General features: G+C 44.0%; 1 protein-coding gene across 3 annotated transcripts in view; it reads right to left on the bottom strand.

The window, feature by feature from the left end:
• Foxo3 (forkhead box O3) overlaps positions 1–19,059 on the bottom strand; it is a 119,394-nt gene that overhangs the window by 14,807 nt on the left and 85,528 nt on the right. For 2 of the 3 annotated variants that reach the window (XM_005330145.4, XM_078019529.1), the window contains one exon: positions 2,898–4,333. The exons of the other annotated variant lie outside the window; for it this stretch is intronic. In XM_005330145.4, the coding sequence (XP_005330202.1) occupies positions 2,933–4,333 (1,401 nt within the window). In that variant the 3' untranslated portion in view covers positions 2,898–2,932. The remainder of the gene's footprint in view (positions 1–2,897; positions 4,334–19,059) is intronic. 3 annotated transcript variants of the gene reach the window in all.

Raw genomic sequence — 19,059 nt, forward strand, 5'->3', positions numbered from 1 at the left:
AGGGGAGGGGGAGAGGGTCAGAGAGGAAGAGCGGGAGAGAGAAAAACCAAAAAGCTCCTGAGAAACTAGAGTGCGTTAACTCCAGAAAAGTGAGGTCTGAGATTCTGCCCTCAGGCCTGTTTTCTGAAGCCTAGAGAGTCTTCAATAAGTGATCACCACAAGTTAAGCTTAAAAGTAAAACAAACACACACACACACACACACACACACACACACACACACACACACACACACACACCACTGCAGGCCTCAGGTGCCCCTGGCTGTTGAGACAAACAATTTGTTCTAAGGCAAAATGGAAACTCTACACTCCTAAACCATCTCCCAAGCCACCTCCCTCATAGCCATTCCTGTCCTTCGGATGTTTCTTCTCTAGCCCTGTGGACATACTGAAGTATTTAACTTATAAAAAATTTGGCAACTTTTCATTTTTAACTGAAGAAGTATCTTCTCAAATCATTCCCCCCACCAGAATGTTCTGAGGAAAAAGTGATTACATGTTCCATGAGGACCTAATAGTAAATGCATTATCCCCAGAGGAACTTACTATGGAAATCATAGTTCATCAAATAAATATTTGAAAAATATATTTAAATTTCCCTCAAAAGATTTTTGTACACTCCTTTATAATTATACACATAAGAAAGGTCTGCTGTTCAACTTAAAGGAAACTCTTCACTTGAACAGTGAGACAATTTTTTTTTTTTTTTTTGTAAAACATGCCCATCTTTTAAGACACAAAAATTTATGGTGCATTTTTCTTCTGAACTTATTCTTTCCAATGAAGCGGTCTCCTCACAACTACAGCCAAATCAGAACTTTTGTGTGTCTTTAGAAGCCACAATCACATTCCTCTTCTTAAAGGAAGACAAAGCATGATTCTTCCAAAAGCCAAATATCTAAACTGCTATGGACAAACCTCCACCAGCCTAGGTTCTGGTACAATACTGACCGGGCGGGTATGCAAGTACTGTCACCCTCTTTAGCTTCGTTACAGTCCTTTTATCAGCTCAAGGGCTATTAAATGACAAGAACAGATGTCTGGGTTCCAGGAGGGGCCTGCTCATGCCTGGGAATGCTGCGAGGCTTCACAAGGCTCTTGACATTCCGCTTTTGACAGTGACTGTGGGCTTCAGTGAGCTCACCATAGGAGACCCTGTAATTCCCTCACCACGGCAGAGGGTCAAACAAGTCTGGGTTTTTATGGCTTTGAGTGCCTTTACTCTTTCACACTATTTCAAGAAGGGGATAAACAACTTGTTGAGATTGAAATTAAAAAAACAAAACAAAACAGGGAGCTGGAGTGTAGAGCCGAACACTTCAACGTGGGCGTGTCCGGGGTGCAAAGCTACGGCAGAAACCCCCATCACTTTAGTCTCAAGAGAAGAGTTCCAGGGCAGGCTTGTCTACTACCTGACTCAGTCCAGAGGACCTAGAGAAAATTAGGAAGAACTACCATGGCTCAAGTCATTTAAGAAATACGGTTTCTGGATCCAGCTGCGTGATTCTGGGCAAGGTACTTTTAAAAGCCTCTGGGGGGCTGGGGATGTGGCTCAAGCGGTAGCGCGCCCGTCTGGCATGCGTGCGGCCCAGGTTCGATCCTCAGCACCACATACCAACAAAGATGTTGTGTCCGCCGAGAACTAGAAAATAAATATTAAAAATTCTTTCTCTCTCTCTCTCACTCTCTCTTTTAAAAAAAAAAAAAAGCCTCTGGGTTCTTTCTTGCTCATGTGTTGCCCTGTGTTGAACTAATCGTACTATACACATTTTAAGCCACTGCAGTCTTACAAAGGGTTTTCACACACTTTTGTGCATTTGATTCTTGTAATAATTCTATGAAGTAACAGGACCAGTAACTTCATTTTATAAAATGGGAAACTGAGGCTCAAAGACTAAGTGACAAGACCCCAACAGCAGCCAGAAAACTGTGGAAGTGGGGCTGAGCCCTCAACTCCTGACTCCACTCAAATGCTGTTTTTTTTTAATAAATTTATTTTTGTTAATTTTTTTTTTCCTGTGGTGCTGAGGATCAAACCCAAGGCCCACTTGTGCAAGGTAAATGCTCTACCCCTGAGCCCCAGCCCCAGCCCCAGCCCTTCACTCAGATGCTCTTCTTAACCACTTCACACTGCCTGATCTTTCTGGTTATAACAGCATTAAAATGCCATCATTAAAAAAATCTCTCTCACCATTCACAGCCCCTGTCACCCTGACATCACATGTAGGTTGGGCAACAGGAAGTATATGGTAAGTGCTCCCTCGTATAACAACTTGTGCTTTCAACTTAATTCTTTTGCTTTTTTAAATGCTTCGATCCTGAATGCTAATAAAGATTCCTAGTACTATGGTGAGGAATAATCTAACAGGTCTTGCTCCTGGTGCAAATACTCACATATATGAGAAAGTCCAGAAATACACATTCTAGTGTTAAATTAGAAGTCACTGCAAATTGTGGCTTCACTGGAAAAAAAATTAAGAGAGGAAGAAACCATAACACCTAAAGATTGACAGAGGCAGTGTTGGACTTCAGCCCTTCTAAGAAAGCTACTTGGCCTAAGCTTTCCCTTCAAGCCCTTTCCTGTTCTCATCCATCCACCTGTCATGTTGGGGGACCTGTGTCACAGCTCTGGGAGGACGGTGGAATACAAAGAAGAATGAGATCTCTAAATGTCTGTGCTGTGTGTTCTTTTTACTGGCAAAAAAAAGGTTCCTGAGCTGCCACCAAACTGTGAGGAAGGAAACCTGAAAGCCTAATCTGACTTGCACGTAAATCACCAAAGTGAACTGGCTGGAAGCCATGTGACTGTGCATCATGGCTCCATGGTCTTCCACGTGAAGTTCAAAGTAAAGAGAAGACAGGATCTCTTTGCCCCCACCTAGTGACTGGGCACTGACCTGCTTTGCCCACTTCCCCTTTCCTCAGTGATCCTTCAGCCCGGCACCCAGCTCTGAGATGAGGCCTGCTTAGCACCAGTGAAGTTCCCCACGTTCAAACCAACAACGTTCTGTGTGGAGATGAGGGAATCAAAGTTAAAATCCAACCCATCAGCATCCATGAGTTCACTACGGATGATGGACTCCATGTCACATTCCAAGCTCCCATTGAACATGTCCAGGTCCAAGTCGCTGGGGAACTTCTCATGGCCCATGACAGGAAGGTTTGCACTAGTTGAGTACAAGGAGGAGCCTGAGAGAGAGTCCGAGAGGGTTTGCATAGACTGGCTGACGGGAGACTGCTGCTGGTGTTTGGCTGACCCAAGGCTGCTCGAGTCACTCAAGCCCATGTTGCTGATGGAATTCGACAAGGCACGGCTGCCACCGAGAGCGCCCTGGGTTTGGTGCTGGTGGTGGAGCAAGTTCTGATTGACCAAACTCCCCTGGTTAGGCTGGGCGGCGAAGGACATCATTGGGTCATTGCGAAGCATCACGTTGCGACGGGAGTTCTGGGCGGACACAGCGGTGCTGGCCTGAGACATCAAAGGGTCCGACTGGGTCATCATGACATCGCTGTGGCTGAGTGAGTCTGAAGTGAGCAAGTCTTGGAGTGTCTGGTTGCCATAGTGTGACATGGAAGAAAAGGTGGCTGGCTTGTTCTCTTGGATGGTCTGCATGGGAGACTGGCGCAGGGAGTTCAGAGATGACGGTCCGAACACCGTGCTATTATAGGAGCTGGTTGGAGAGCCCAGGCCGGAGCCCTTGGCGGTGTAGGGGAAGCTAGAGCTCCGCTGCATGAGCCCTCCGGTGGGCGATGGCTGGGACGATGGGAGTGTGATGTTATCCAGCAGGTCGTCCATGAGGTTGTCAGCCAGCCCGTCATTCAGATTCATGGTGCCCGCCATGTCAGTCAGCCGTGGCAGCTCCACAGTGCATGGCTTGCTCACAGAGGGTGACAGGCTGGCTGAGCTGCTGTAGAGCATGGGGGAGAGCGGCGCGTCATCATCCTGGACGTCATCCAACTCTGTGCTTGCTAGGATGGGTGACAGGCGGCCGCTGACTGTGCTGGCATTGGAATTGGTGCGTGAGCGGAAGTCTGTCCATGCATCCAGCTCATCACTGCTGCGTGATGTGGGGCTGCCAGGCCACTTGGAGAGCTGGGAAGGACTGTCGTCTGCCGACTCCGGGGCAGTCTGCAGGGCTGCCTTCTTCTTGGCTGCACGGCCACGGCTCTTGGTGTACTTGTTGCTGTTGTCCATGGAGACAGCCCGCCGACGGGGGGCCTTCCCACTCTTCCCTCCATCGGGGTTGATGATCCACCAAGAGCTCTTGCCAGTCCCCTCATTCTGGACTCGCATGAACCGACTGTGCAGCGACAGGTTGTGCCGGATGGAGTTCTGCAGAGAGAGAAGGGAAAACGGAGAATATGAGTTGGTATGATCCCAACCAAGCATGCAGGAAAAAATAGTTAACCAGAATCCCCCTTTTAAAAAATGTCTCCTTGATTTCAAAGGCAAAAAAAAAAAGGTCAAACTTCTGCATGACCCTCCTTGACTTGGAATAAAATGACAACCTGTTAAATGGAAGGTATCAGATCTAGGAGGTGGGGGGAAATTTTCATTTCCAGAAGATACTAGGAGTGCATGAGTGCAATGACATTGTTTTCCTCAAATTCCTAAGTTTTATTGTCCTTTCTATAATTATATTTCCTATATTATAGTTCACACTTGTAATTTATTACCAGTCCCTCCCTGCACTCTGCAACAAACCTCTCTGGCTTTCCAAGGGTCATTAATCACCTGGGTGGCCATTTTATTCTCTTAGGGCCCCCTCCTACACTAGTACAGAGGCAGCCTCTAACTTATTCTTAATTACCTCTGTGGATGCAGAAATAGTATGAGTTGTTACCTACCCTTCCTATGACTCCACAGTTTCCCACCTTATTATATAACACCTGGCAGGCATAAGAATGGCAGAGCAGGATTTTCTAGGTTGATGAAAGACCTAGGCAAGTCTGCCTTCTAGAAGAATCCAAATAATTTATATAGACACTCTCCCCTCAATGCAGTGTGGGTTGAGCTCAGTAAGTTCCTCTCAGAGAGCACACTATGAAAAGGGGGAGGACAAGTTAACTATACAGTGGAGAACCTGACAGATCTTGGCCAGATGACTAAGGTCACCATCAATGGGGGCAAGGCATGTGTGCAGCACGTGCCCGCCACAGGATGTGATAAAATGGCAATTTCTTTTGTGGTCTACCTTCCAAAACCCATAATCCCAGTCTAACCATGAGAAAAAAGACAAATCCCAATTAAGGGACAATTTACAAAGTGCCTGTTCAATACTCCTCAAAACTATCACATTTAGGAAGAACGTGACAGCTAAAGGTAATGTGGTATCCTAAAGGGGCTCCTGAAACAGAAAGAGGACATTAGGACAAAATGAGAGAAATCTGATTAATGTACAGACTCCAGCCCTATCGAACTGGCTCATGAGCTGTGACTCATGGAACATCTATAACATCTATAAAATGTTAAGAATCGGGGAAACAGGATGTTGGGCATATGAGAATATCTTTGCAACTATTCTGTATATCTAAAACTTTTCTAAAATAGAAGGTCTTTTTTTTTTTTTTTTTAAGTAGGGCAAACACCTCAAAACCCTAAAGACTGCACCCATCTTAAAAGAATCTTCCTCCTGGCTTAGTGGATACACCCAGTTAACAGGGGTGACCCAGATTCAGTCCTATCTCTGCCATTGACCAACCATGTGACCCTGAATAAATCATTTAATCCGCCTGCAAAAACTGCAGTTCACCATCTTTGTTATGGCCCCAATAATATCCCAGAACCCTCCCTGCCAGGGATGATGTAATGATGACAGCTGATAATATACTTCAGAAGCCATTCACACTATGAAGTCAGGGTGTTCTTGCTGCTCTTATGAAGCATGTAGCTCATGGCTTGAGCAGGCTCATTCTAATCTGTGAAATGCCTCATGTGAGGTTAAAAAAGAAGAGTTGGTGGTATTCTCCACATCTGGAACAGTACCTGCAAGCCAGATGAGTTTTTATTTGTAAGATAGAAGATATCACCTGAGACTATATATTAAATATGAACGATCCTAAAAGTTACTTTTTAAAAAAAAATTGGCAATCATCAACTGTATTTATACAGAAGATACAAATACATGTGTTCTACCAGAATGTTTTTAAAACACAGAAAGTCAAAGCAGGATTGTACCATAAGTAAATAACTCAAAATACTCAGTGTTTCCTACGTATGTTCCCATGCAAGAAGGGACTGCAGTTAGTTCAGGCTGGACAATGAAAACTAACCACCATGGGTCACAAGTTGGCATTTCTACAACAGCCATCAGAATGTACGAGAGAGAAAATGTGCAGCGTGCTGAGTATCTGAGGAAATAAATGTTGCCCAAGAGACAGTAGATCTTGCTCCCCTTTTACTCTTATGGTTTTTAAAAAGAATAATGGCTTCTCTACTAATGGTTCAGAAATTGCATTTCTTTACAAGTAGAACAGTTTCTCTATGAAATGAGTATGAATCATGCTCCTGACACATATGGTTTGAAAAGCAGATAAATGAAAGACGGCTCCACTCCTGTACTCAGGTGACTCAATGTATTCAATAAAATGAAAACAAGCTTCCGGGTAAAAAAAGGAAAGGTCTGTGGCTGGGGGGCAGCCAAGTGGTCAGCTCCCCAATTACCCCTATCTGGGAAGCCCCCTTCACTCTAGATGCTGGGAAGAGTTCACACCAACACCCAGAATTAACAAGAAGGAGCAATCTCAAGTATCCAACCATCCTCTCATTCAAGCAACAATATTTTTAAAACGTATTTTAGTTTCACCAATTCCAAACCTACTGAGAAGAAGAATGAAACATTTTATAGAACTTCAAAATTCTCCATATGAATTTTCTGATGGCCATTTATTACTATGACTCTGAACTCCAACAACATATAATTTTATGCAATTACAAGCTACAACTGGATGGATTTGGAGACAGACATTAAGCTTCTGTAAGGCATGAGGCAAAGGGGCTGGAACACCCACATGGAGGGCCAGAACCACAGGATGTCAGGGCAGGGAAGGACCATGAAGATCACCCACCAGTCCCTAATTGCAAGGGTAACAAATTGAGGACCTGCCAGATTATAGCATTGTCAGTTAGAGAACTATAGTATTTAGGTTCACTGTCCCTAAGGCTAATTGACCTGCAGTTAGCAAATCAGTGCCCTAATTTTAAATAACATGACAGAAGGCCCCACAGCTAGTGCCTAAAGAACCCAAACGGAAATTAGGTTTCTCAACTCTAAGCCAGTGCTTCTTTACAACCCTTCCAAGGCCTACCACCAAATTATTTAGAAGTCACCATTTAAATCTATTTGTGCTAACAGTTTAAGAGAAACATCTAAAGAAACTAACATTTATGAAAGATTTACAAAAACATACTTATTACAGTTTTATTTATTAAATAGTTGGGAGTAATAATTTGGTGTTTTCCTATCAAAACATTTTAAAGTCTGGCTGGGTGTGGTGCACAGTGTAATCTCAGTGGCTCAGGAAGCTACAGTAGGAGGATCACAAGTTCAAAGTCAGCATCAGCAATTTAGCAACTTAGCGAGGCCCTGAGAAGCTTAGTGAGGTCCTGTCTCAAAATAAAAAAATAAAAGGGGCTGGGGAAAAAAAGGATGTCAGCCTGCCTCTCAGCAGAGCAAACCAGAGAGTGCAAGCCGACTCTGTAGCACATGCTTGCCTCATTTCAGGCAAGCAGCCAACCCTGTACTCTGGAGCACGTGACAGGGCTCCCAAAAACCACTGCCAACTCTCACCAGCCCCCAAAGCAAAGCCCACCTTATTGAATGAGTGATCTGCTTCAGTGTCCAATCTTTGCTCGACTCTCTCTTTAGAGGTTTATTAGCGACAGAAAACATTCCCTGAGGCTTATTATCTAGAGAATGCTCAAGACAGGTTTTTCCAGATATATTACTAAGACAACACAAACAAAAACTGGGCCACCACCACACTCGGAGTCCCCTAGCACAGCAGCCATCTATTCACACAGGTTGGCTACCCGTTCATTTACAAAATCCACAATCTGAAAGTGGGGCATCGACGAAGGCCAACAAACACGCCTCACCTATCCATTTCTGGTTCAAATGCCCCACGTGGTGCCAAGGTCAGAAGCCAGATATATATTCCACTGTTTTGGTCAGAGTTCAGAATTCTAATTACTAGCTTCTCTGCCTAAGTTTTGGTGAAGCAGGAATAGGAATGTTAGGTACATAAATACAGGCAAAATGTCAATACTACAGCATTTCTCTACACCTTCCCTGATAAAGAAAGGTACAAGAAGATGATATCTTTAAGATTTCAAATGGTCCCTTCCACACCTTAACCCCAGGAAAACTGCCATCAAAAATAGTCTATGGTTTTCCATGAATTCATATTCCTTTCAATCAACCAGTCTAAATGTCTAAGATTTTCCATTAGTTCGAAGATTGGGAGGTGAGTTAATGAAGGAAGATTTGATAGAACTAGAGCGATTTTTAAAAATCAGATCTAAATACACATTGTAAAACAGTCTATGAGGCAGACCAATGGTAATCTGCTAGAGAATTAGGAATGCGCTCTCCCTAGGAGTTATCTACTACGCACCAAAACTCCTACTGCTACAGCTCAGCCCATTCTGTCTTGTTTGTTTATTACTAAAGAAGCTACCTCAACCCCAAACCATGGGAATAGTTCTAGTTATTTAAAATACTACTTAGCTGGGTACAGTGGTGCACACCTGTAATCCCAGCAACTCAGGAGGCTAAGGCAGGAGGATGGCCAGCCTTAGCAACTTATGAGACCCTATCTCAAAAGACTGAGGATATACCTCAGTAGTAAAGTGCCCCTGGGTTCAATCTTCAGTATATATTAAAAACAAAAATCCACTAATTAGAAATCCAGATTCTGATGACTTTCAAGAAAACAAATATTTCTAGAAAGCAATTTAAACTTCAAGAACAAATACACCCAATTTCCCCCAATTTGGAACCAAGGATTTATAGAACCTTTAAAGTAATCCTATCACAATTGTGTCTAAAGAGAAAGCAGAGATAAAAATTTGATGGGGAGTATTCTTATGTCAATCTTCTACCAAGTGATTTATGCTGAAACAGCCCATCACTGGGGTAGAAACCCATTAGGTTAATTAGTAACAACCAGCAAACCTCTGCGCTCTATGACTGCAGCTGCAATTAGGGGCACAACCCTTCACTGAGGCATGGGCAGCAGGTGCACGGAGGCTGGCGCGTGACGGAATTCATGTCTCAGTCATGCTGACTGCATTGTGTCACCACTGCCTAGAGATTCCTTTGCTTGGCCCACCTTGAAGCACTCAGCATAAAAATGACTGCACTTATCAGAATCTGGTAATTAGTTTTCTTGCTATGACAAACATTCGAGTTTTCTATTGCATGACACATTTATTGCAGAAGCTAAAGTGCCCATGCCTCCTACATATATGTCAGTTGGTTATGAAAATAGATGGACCCAAAACAAGATAAAGTTAGGTTTCAAAGAGAAGCTGCCTGAAATGAAAGAGTATTCCACCAAAAATGCGCAAAGTGGCTAATTCAACATGCACAGTTCTAGAGGCCAATGGCATGATGTTGAAGACCTCGGGCTTTGATGTCATCCATGTGTGTCCGTGTGGCTCTGGCATTTGCCTGCAATCTGAACTTCAGTTGTCCCTTTGGAAAAGGGAAGATTAAAATGCTCTCTTCTATGGCTGGGATCGCTGGGAAGATGAAGCTAAGAGCTGCAGGCACACCCCTCCGCAGAGCTCCAGGCACAAAGACGCTCTCAGCCGCTGCAGATCCCACACATGGAAGCCGTGACGTCACAAACGTTCACTGACTGTTTTCCGAGCATCATCCACTTGAAGCCAAAAGGTGAGAGGGTGGTTCCTTCCAAGAAAGGACTGTAAACTTTTTGAAGTATTTCAAAGGTACCGTGCCAGCTGGGATTAACTGGAAATTTCTTGACTGTTGCTACCCTACATCCGCTTCAGCCCCTTCCAAGCCATGTTTACCTTGTGGAGACTTGTCCACTAACCCAGACACCAGCTGCATGTGCTTCCCCTGGAACACAGAGAGGGTTTTGTCTGGAAGCAACATGTGGTATCAATTTATCTTTCTCAGCAACAAGAAATCTACTCACTTTAAAAATAAAACAGGAGTTGTGTAATTTAACTCTTAAAAGACCCTGCTTTTTATTTATTTATTTATTTATTTTAATAGGAAAAAAAAAGAGAAAGGGGCAAGGGTTGTCTTTTTCTAGGCTGTCTGGAGAGCAACAAAATGACTTATGGCTGTCAACTCCAGAGCCAGGCCCATCACTTCCCCCCAGGCAACTGCAGGTGTCTTCTGGTCTGCGGAGGGAATTCAAGGGGAAGGGCTGTCTTTCACTACAGGGCGCACCTGCCGTTGAACAGGACCAGCATTGCAAGTATTTCTACTCACGTGTGGGCAATGACAACTCACAACCAGGGGCCAAACTCCTGGATTCTAAAACATGCACCTGCTGAACTACAGATGAAGGAGGTTTTGAGAACAGCCCGCTGGAGTCACAGAGAGACTCGGAGATCTGTGTGCCAGAGAGCAAGGCAAAGACAGCTTCAAGCGAGGGCCTGGACAGGGGCCTTTGTTTTTGATGACTGGCAGTTCTCTGGACTAGGCCCTTGACTTCTCTTCAGTAGTAGCTCATCCTGGCTGCCCATTAGAAGCACCTGGGGAGACTTGAATCACTGACACCCCAATCCCAGAGTTTCTGGGTCAATTGGTGTGGTAAGGCCTGTAACAGATGCATTTTTACAGCTCCCCAGATGATTCTAATGTGCAATTAAGGCTGAAAACCACTGGAAGATTCCTCTAACACTCCACAGACTGAGATGTGATTCCAACTTAGTGATACCCAGTCTTTTCCAGGTTTGAGGACATAGCTCAGTGATCAAGGTCCTGTGAGTCCAGCTTTCCACCACTGAGAATTGATAAGGGTAAGAACTGGGATCAGAAATTAAAGCTGTGATTATTTGAGCAGAGTAAAGTGGAGAGTTAAAGCAACTGGTTCAGACAATTGAGATCCACATCTTTTTCTTTAAAAGTGATAAGGTCTGAGGAAGGACTGCCGACCTTTCACTGCCTTCTGGACAGCTGCCCGCTTTGATGCAGGCTGAAGGAGGTGGCACTGAGTCAGTAACTGACCCTATGATTTTCTCAGATATTGCTAGAGTCTTAATTCTGAGCTGCCTATTTTCTTCCACTGGACCCTTTCTACTTTGGGATGTGTTCTTTAAAAGCAGACATAGAAAGTAGGGTAGCATAAAGCAGACTTGAAATCAGAAAATTATTATTTCAGGGCTGGGGATGTAGCTCAGTGGTAGAGTGCCTGCCTAGCATGTATGAGGCTCTGGGTTCAATCCCCAGCAACATACACACCTACACAATTATTATTTCATATGCAATACTGTCTATGGAGGCCAAAAATAAGCCTTCCACATTGAGAAGTGTAAACAAGCCTTAAAAGATTGCACAATCAACTCTGATATAAGAAGCTCCAGTCTAGCTCTACTCTTAAAGCTCTTAAAAGTTTAAATCATTAAGGAACTTTTTTTTTTTTTAATGACGGTGTTCTAAAACAAATGTTGTTGAGAACTTGTCTGAGGATTAAATTTCCAGCTAAAATAAGATTTTCCTGTTAAATTTGCTGACAATAATTCTCTACTCACAGAGGTCTCCTTTGGACACCAGCATTTAATTTTTCATGCAGTAAGCAAATGTGACAGGTTCTGGTCTCTCATTAGGAAGATTAAAATAACTACCTGGTGATCAGAATAACGAATCCATTTTCTATCCAGGCAATCCTAGCCTTCCCTAGGGAATAAATGACTGGGCAATTTATCCTGCCCCCCAAAGAAATCCTAAATGGGAAGTAAGTTCTTCTGAATAACATGGAAAGATGGAAACTACTCTATTGCAGACAGTTTTGGTGAGTTTTCCAGTGTGGATTTTATTTTCAACTCCCCCCCTCCCCTCCACTTAGCAATCTTCTTTTCAAGCTCTTTCACAGCTGTTTCTACTCTTGGAGGGCAAGAGGGAACATTCCATTCCTCACAGCCAAACCTGCACTTCCGGCACACACAGAACCCTGGCAGCCATGCACCTCTGCCCACACCCACTTGCTGAAGCACCCACCCCTGGCCCTAGGCCCTCCTCCTCCAGCTCCACATCCTTCTGCCCACAGACATAGGAAACAGCAGCTATGCTCTCGCAGTCAATGCAAGACACTCCTCAGAAGGCAGCCTAAAACTGGAGAAATCTGCTCAGGTTCTCTCCTGATGTAACTGAATCTGTTTGCTCATCTCAGCAAACACATGCCTCTGGGATCCCCTTTTAAGACCAGGCACAGTTAGCCATATATAGAGGAATTACAGAATAGTCTTGAAACTGTGCAAAGTAGAACAGAAAAGGTTTTATAACTCATTCACTTAGATTAAAAAAAAAAAAGGCTTTACTTTTTTCCATTTTGAAAACTTGAGTGTGTGAAAATGGAGGTGTGGGGGAGAAACAGGCTTACACACCCAGAAATTTCAGAACAGATCAGAGAATTTGGAATCACTTTCATGCCATTAGAGCAGAGATCAGGGCAGGGAACTCAGTAAAACGTAATGCTGGGGGAAATGGAGAGGTAAAACCCAAAAGTAGTCCAGACTTCTCAGTGAAAGGAAATAAGAACCAAAGAACTCCAGGGCCACACCTGAATTCAACAGCTAGATTTCCTGGCCTTGAGGTGCAAACATAATACCACCCAGAAATACAGCATTAGTCCCAGTGTCTGGATTACCACGCCAATTGAGGGGATAAAGTGCTGAGAGTACAAAAGATGGAGGGATGGATTGATCCATCCATCCAACTATCCACCCATCACTTGCCTTGTTTTATAACGTAAGGGAACAGAAGTCTTTTTTTTTTTTTTAATACAAAGTGAGCTTTCAAACCAGATACCAAATGAAGCCATATCCCATGTCGCATATGACCTTAGCATTTTATAATGGCATTGGCACACAGTTGGTGTTTAAAATTTTCATTTAATCAATGAGTCAGTGGGCAGGGAGTAGGAGCCACAAAATAGACCTGAATTGTACTCTGAAATGAGATGTGATAAGACACATGACCAATGTCCTTACTCGACTGAAGATGGAAGAAAGTTTCCACTCTTAAGGCTGAAGTAGCATTTAGGTTCCTTTCAAGTTGACAAGCCTCACTCTGGGTATCAAAACACAATGAATGATAGGGCTAGGGTTGTTGCTCAGCAGTTGAGTGCTTGCCTAGCACATGTGAGGCCCTGGGTTTGATCCTCAGCACTACATAAAAATGAAATAAGTAAAATAAAGGTACTGTGTCCAACTACAACTAAAAAATGAATATTAAAAAAACCAATGATATATTCTAACATGTAGGCTTAGGGTCCTCTATAATAAATAAGGGATGGTAAGAAGAGCAAAATGATAGTGCGCAGACTATTCACTGGAGCAGAAGATACTGGATCCATTCAGGATGAAGGGCTGACTCCCTGTCTGTCCAGGGATGTCACCTGGCCCTCATGCTTGGTAATGAGGCTGGCTCAGAGTCCTCAGAGATACAATCAAAAACATATATAACACACCCCGGTTCCAAGTCTCCTCCAAGGAAGCACAAAGGTAAGAAGGGAAATCCAAAAGGGTCCATTTTGCTAGTAATACCATCTAGGAGGCTGAGGCAGAAGGAATGCAAGTTTTAGATTGGCCTCAGCAACTTCACAAGACCCTGTCTCAAAAGAAAAAATAAAAAGGGTTGGGTATGTGACTCAGTGGTTAAGCACCCTTGGGTTCAATCCCAGGCACGCACACACACACACACACACACAAAAGTCCGTTTCACCTGAAGGAAGTTAACGTATCTGGTGCCCATCAGGACCACTGCTCTGTACCTGACAAATGTGATCTTATTTCATTTTCTCCACCAAGCCTGTTGGGAGGAAACTGAGCTGCAGAAAGGTTAAGTGACTTGTCCAGTAGGTGGTGATGCCAGAAATCAATTGCAAAGCTGAGATTGGCCCCGAAGTTCTCGCCATGGCACTGTGTGTTCCCCTCTGAAGTCACCAAACTGGTGGTGGTGGGGCACCACTAAGAGATGACCAAGAAACGTGACACTCCAAAGACTTCAAAATCTATGTGATCGAATTAAACATTCTGCACATGTTCCCGTGAGATTATGAAAGGTGAGAAAACAAGCCACGAAGCAGGATTTATTGGACCCAGAGCTGCCCATCTGTCAAAGCTATTTTTCTTTCCTTTTTTTTTTTTTTAAGAAACAGCACCCCTTTTCCCTTAGACATTTCAAAAAAGGGACACTCCTGGCATCACCAACGCAGGAGGTGACCAATATGATTACAGCCATAGATGGCTAAGCATGCAGCCTTCCTTGGTGACATGTCCCGAGGCTTCTGTGCTCATGGAGAATTAGGTCCTGACTGGGTCAAGGCGGTATTACCTGGCTGTCCCTGGCAGGCCTCTTGAGGCCATCCAACAGCTGGCACCATGCTACATACAGAGGCTCGAGTTGGAGACCTCAGGCGTATGTCTGCTGGTGCCCTGGACCTTGCTATTATGAGGTTTAATCTGAAACAGGGACTGGACTCTATACTATTTAAAACATGTAATTAGTCTATTACTGTGCCAGAAAAGATTAACTTGCTTGAAAACTATGTGAATCTTAAAATATGATGTCTTTTGCCTGCCAACTGACAGCACGATCGGATGCTTCTGTTTAACCTCAATCAAAAACTCTGGTAGGAACTGCTCTGGGGTTGCATCTGCGTGCTGTTTTGTTATTTGTCTTCTGGCATCAAAACCTGCAGCAACAGAAACCACCGACAATGCAAGCACATTAAGGGGATGGATGTGGAGGTGCTAAGTGGGTGAGGGAAGCAGCCTGAGAGTTTGACATCTGAAATCTGGGAAAACTGCTTTTCTGTTCTTGGTTTACAATCGCTCCCTTCGCATGAAATTTCCTGGCTTTAGTATCACACAAACACAACTGTTTCCAGCTCTTCAGATGTTACGGCTCAGAAAAACCGTTCTTTTTTGCCTTGTTATTTCAAGAGCAACCAATTTCTTTTTGGTAGCTATGGAATATATGCCAATGTGTGGGCACAAACAGCTCCACACAGGCACACACCCTGGAAAGATTGGGAGGGATAGAAACACGTTTCTGAGCTAGGGAACGAAAGTTTGGGCTCGTATTTACAAAACAGACAAGTGTGCAGGAAATCAGAAGCAGCCTATCTGCCAAGTGTCAGTGTTAATTATCCTCAACAGTCACCCTAAATCAAGGTGTTACTGGTGAAAGGAGCTGAGAAAATAAGTGAAGGCCACATACCGGAATATCTTCTGTCAGCCACTAGAAACGAAACCACCTGTGGACTTTTATTTTATTTTTTTTAAATGGGAGAGCTCGACATGGTCAGTTCTGCAAATGACTCAAGCCAACAGTACCCTCTGTCTCCTTCACACCCCCCTGAAATTCAGCTAATGTGAGCCTCCTGAGGAACCTTCTCTACCTTCATAACCGCCTCTTCACGAGCGCTGTTGCACTATCCTGGTTTTACAAGATAGTTTCTTGTTCAAAGCCACAGGATGCAGAAGTGGCTGATGACCAATATGATGATATTCCTAAACTCTCAAGTAAATCAACCATTTACTTCAGGACACTCCTGGGTGCCAACTGCACACACAGGTGAGCACCAGGCAGCTCAAAGGTTCGCATAAAAGAATCAAATACGGAAAGGGAATTTCCACTGACTTCAGAACCAGGCACTCACTCCATTTTTCTGAAAAAGCTTCTACTGAGCCACCCAGATACGTACACATCTTTTAACCTAAAATCTAGCATGTTCTCAAATGTGTAGTAGGATGTTCCTTAAACTATGATGCATGAAGCAGACAAAACACACATGAGATAAACTAGCTTTTAAAGGCCACAACAGGAATATAATATTTTAGTGTTAATATGTGCTAAGCTCTAAATCCACCTCACGTACACTGATAGGTAAGCCTGAAAACACTGGAAAGCACTTGCCAGCATTAGTAGTGTGATATATACCACCCAAAGGGCAGGAGGAATAAATTAGCTGGCAAGGATAGTCACCAAAGAGTCTCTAAAAGCTAAACACACAGTAGTAGGAGTGGAAAAATGCCTGTAACTAAGTGCTCCAAGGCTAAAGGAATTTAGAGACAGTTCTTTCAGACCCTGTTTGTGGTTGAAATAGAACAGTCTAAGTAGAGAAAGAGGTTAGAGGATAGGAAGGAGCCCCCTCCTCAATCAGCAGGTGTGACAGTACACCAGGGCTCCCTGGTTCATTGGCCATCAGAGATCCTAAGGACATTCCTGAGAATGCAGAACCCCTAGCTGTATAATTGCTTCCTTGGTGGAGTCCGACTTGGCAGGTTAAACCTTAGATCCTCTCCCCCATCTTCCTGAAACCCAACATCTGGACCTCCTGAAGTTCCCAACTCTTTCCCCTTAAATTGTTCATTTGCTCACAGAAAATGTGTTGGGCTAACACTGTGACCAAGTACGGGGTCTTCCTCTATGTCTTAAGGAGTCACTGCACATGTGTGGAAGGGAGAATGAGAATAATCCCTGCACATCAAGACAAAGGAGCAAAAACAGACAGCAAGAGATGTTGTGAAGCCAGGCATCGTGATGCTGCATGTCTGTAATCCCAGTGGCTCAAAGCCAGCCTCGGCAACCCAGCAAGACCCTAAGCATTTCAGGGAGACTTTGTTTCTAATAAAATACAAACAAGGGGGTTAGAGATGAGACTCAGAGGTTAAGTGCCGCTGGGTTCAATTCTGGTACCAAAAAAAAAAAAAAAAAAAAGATGCTGTGAGCTATTTTCAGGTTCAAAGGTATCTTCAAGTAACATACTTCCAACTATCTGAGGCATTACATGAGACAGTATTACCCTGTTATTAGCCATCTCTCCAGAAACGAGTCTATCAGGTTCTTTCAAATAGCTACCACCACAGCAGCCTCCCCAAGTCAGAACTGACAGCTGAGTCCTAATGGTAATCTGGGGATAGAAAGGGCAGCCAGGCTACCAGCTTCTTTAAAAAGTAACACAATCATGTTGGAGGACAATTTTCCCAGGGTCTCTTGTACTTCTATTTTTCTTGCAAGCAAATTACAATGACCCTTTGCTCTGGACTATCTTTCAAGGATATCTGCATTTGCACAGTAAACAGCCTTGAAAGATAAGTGGTAATGGGTGTCTCCTCCCAGAGCAAAGTACAGGCATGCTTTTCGCCCCTTAGATTTAGGAAATCCCTAATCGGGGGTTCTGGACAACCCACCCATGTGCAGCCATCAACCTGGGCCCACTCATGCTACCCCTGTGGGACTTGGGTCAAGGGAGGGAATGACGCAAAACATGCTGCTGCTGAGCCATGAGGAGATGAAAAATCCCTATGCCTCTGACCCAGAGGCCTGTGGCTGGCAGGGTCCAATCTCAGGCCTCAGCAGTTCATGAGAGTTCTTGACAGTTCTTGACAGTTCACTGCTTCTACTTGTGGACTGCTCACAAGTCCTTGACTGCAAACGATGACACTGGGAAATACTTCTCCAGCCAACTTTTCCCTACCCTTTCATAAATGAGAAGGAACCAAGATAATAGGATGCAGAAGGAAAGGGGTTACCAGCAGGAGAGGCAGACATACAGACATACATACAATGTTCCTGCAACTGAACATTCTGACTGGCCACTGCTGAGGACCATTAAGGTTTTAGGTAGCAAGCCAGGAATAAGAGGTGGGGAAAACAGGAAGGTCCTCATTTTGCTTCAATTCATCTGCTTCAGTCACAATTGTTTCCAGTCATTGCTCAGGGTTGTGGTTCACTTGAGAAGAATAGAGTGGAGCAAGCTGTAGGGTTGATTTTGTCTTACCAGACACAAGGGCAGACAGCCTTATGTGCACCCCTCCCTGCCTTCCTGACTCCTGGGATGCCCCATTGCAAACAATTTTTACTATTGCACTTGCTGAGTTTCTGCAGGGTCCAGATGCATTAGAGAGCAACTCTGGGCCATTCTCAGGAGAAGAGTTTCTCTTTAGTCCTTGGCTAGTCTGTGGGCTGCCCTCCATTTAACCATGGTGGAGATGTTTTCAGGTCTTTGGCCTGGCCACAGTGACTCTGTCCCTATAACGTGTCACATATGTGGAGACCTAGGATTTCCTCCTCTTCCCACTTGAGCTCTCCCACATAGTTTTTTCTTTGTTCTTCTGGTAGTGTTCAGGAGCTCTGAACTATAAAAAGGGAAACAGACCAGGCAATTCCCATGAACCAAGAACAAACATATGTGATACACATTTATATACTCTCTCTAAGTTTCCAAAAGAAGAGAGTTCATTTTCTAGCTTATTAACTAGGAACCAGGAGTCTTTGCTCAAAGTACAAAAAAAAAAAAACTTAACATGATTGCATGCGCCACAGTTTTAACTACTGATTTAAGCCAGACATTTTCTGGTACAGAGGAAATTAGTATTTTCTTTTCCCTCCCCTTTCCTCTTGGATAACCTACTTCTATTTTGGCAAAAGGAAGAATATATTTACTATGGTGTTCACATGCATCTACACGTCCAATGCCTCTGGACCCATACTGGATTGTTGCCACGTGGCCAAATAATGTGCTCTTTGAGAAATAATTATCAATTAGAATGCTATAAAATGGGCCAGCAGTTGCACTCTGTTCATGCTGTGTGGTATTTTGGCCACCAAACACAACAAGGTTTCTTTGGTTAGTCTTTACATCAATCAGAAAATTACTTTAATTTGCTGTGATGCTCTTTGCGGACCTACATGAAAAGGAATTCGGACATCCAGGAGGATATTAGGGCCAACCCATTCCACTTGGGCAGCAGGTCACCAGCATAGGCACTCCAGATACCAACAGCATACAAGAACTCCAGCCTGGGCTGGGTGGGCAATGCCTGCAGGAATAGAGTAACAACTCACA

The sequence above is a fragment of the Ictidomys tridecemlineatus genome, chromosome 8 (assembly GCF_052094955.1).
Source record: "Ictidomys tridecemlineatus isolate mIctTri1 chromosome 8, mIctTri1.hap1, whole genome shotgun sequence".
NCBI classification, from domain to species: Eukaryota; Metazoa; Chordata; class Mammalia; order Rodentia; family Sciuridae; genus Ictidomys; species Ictidomys tridecemlineatus.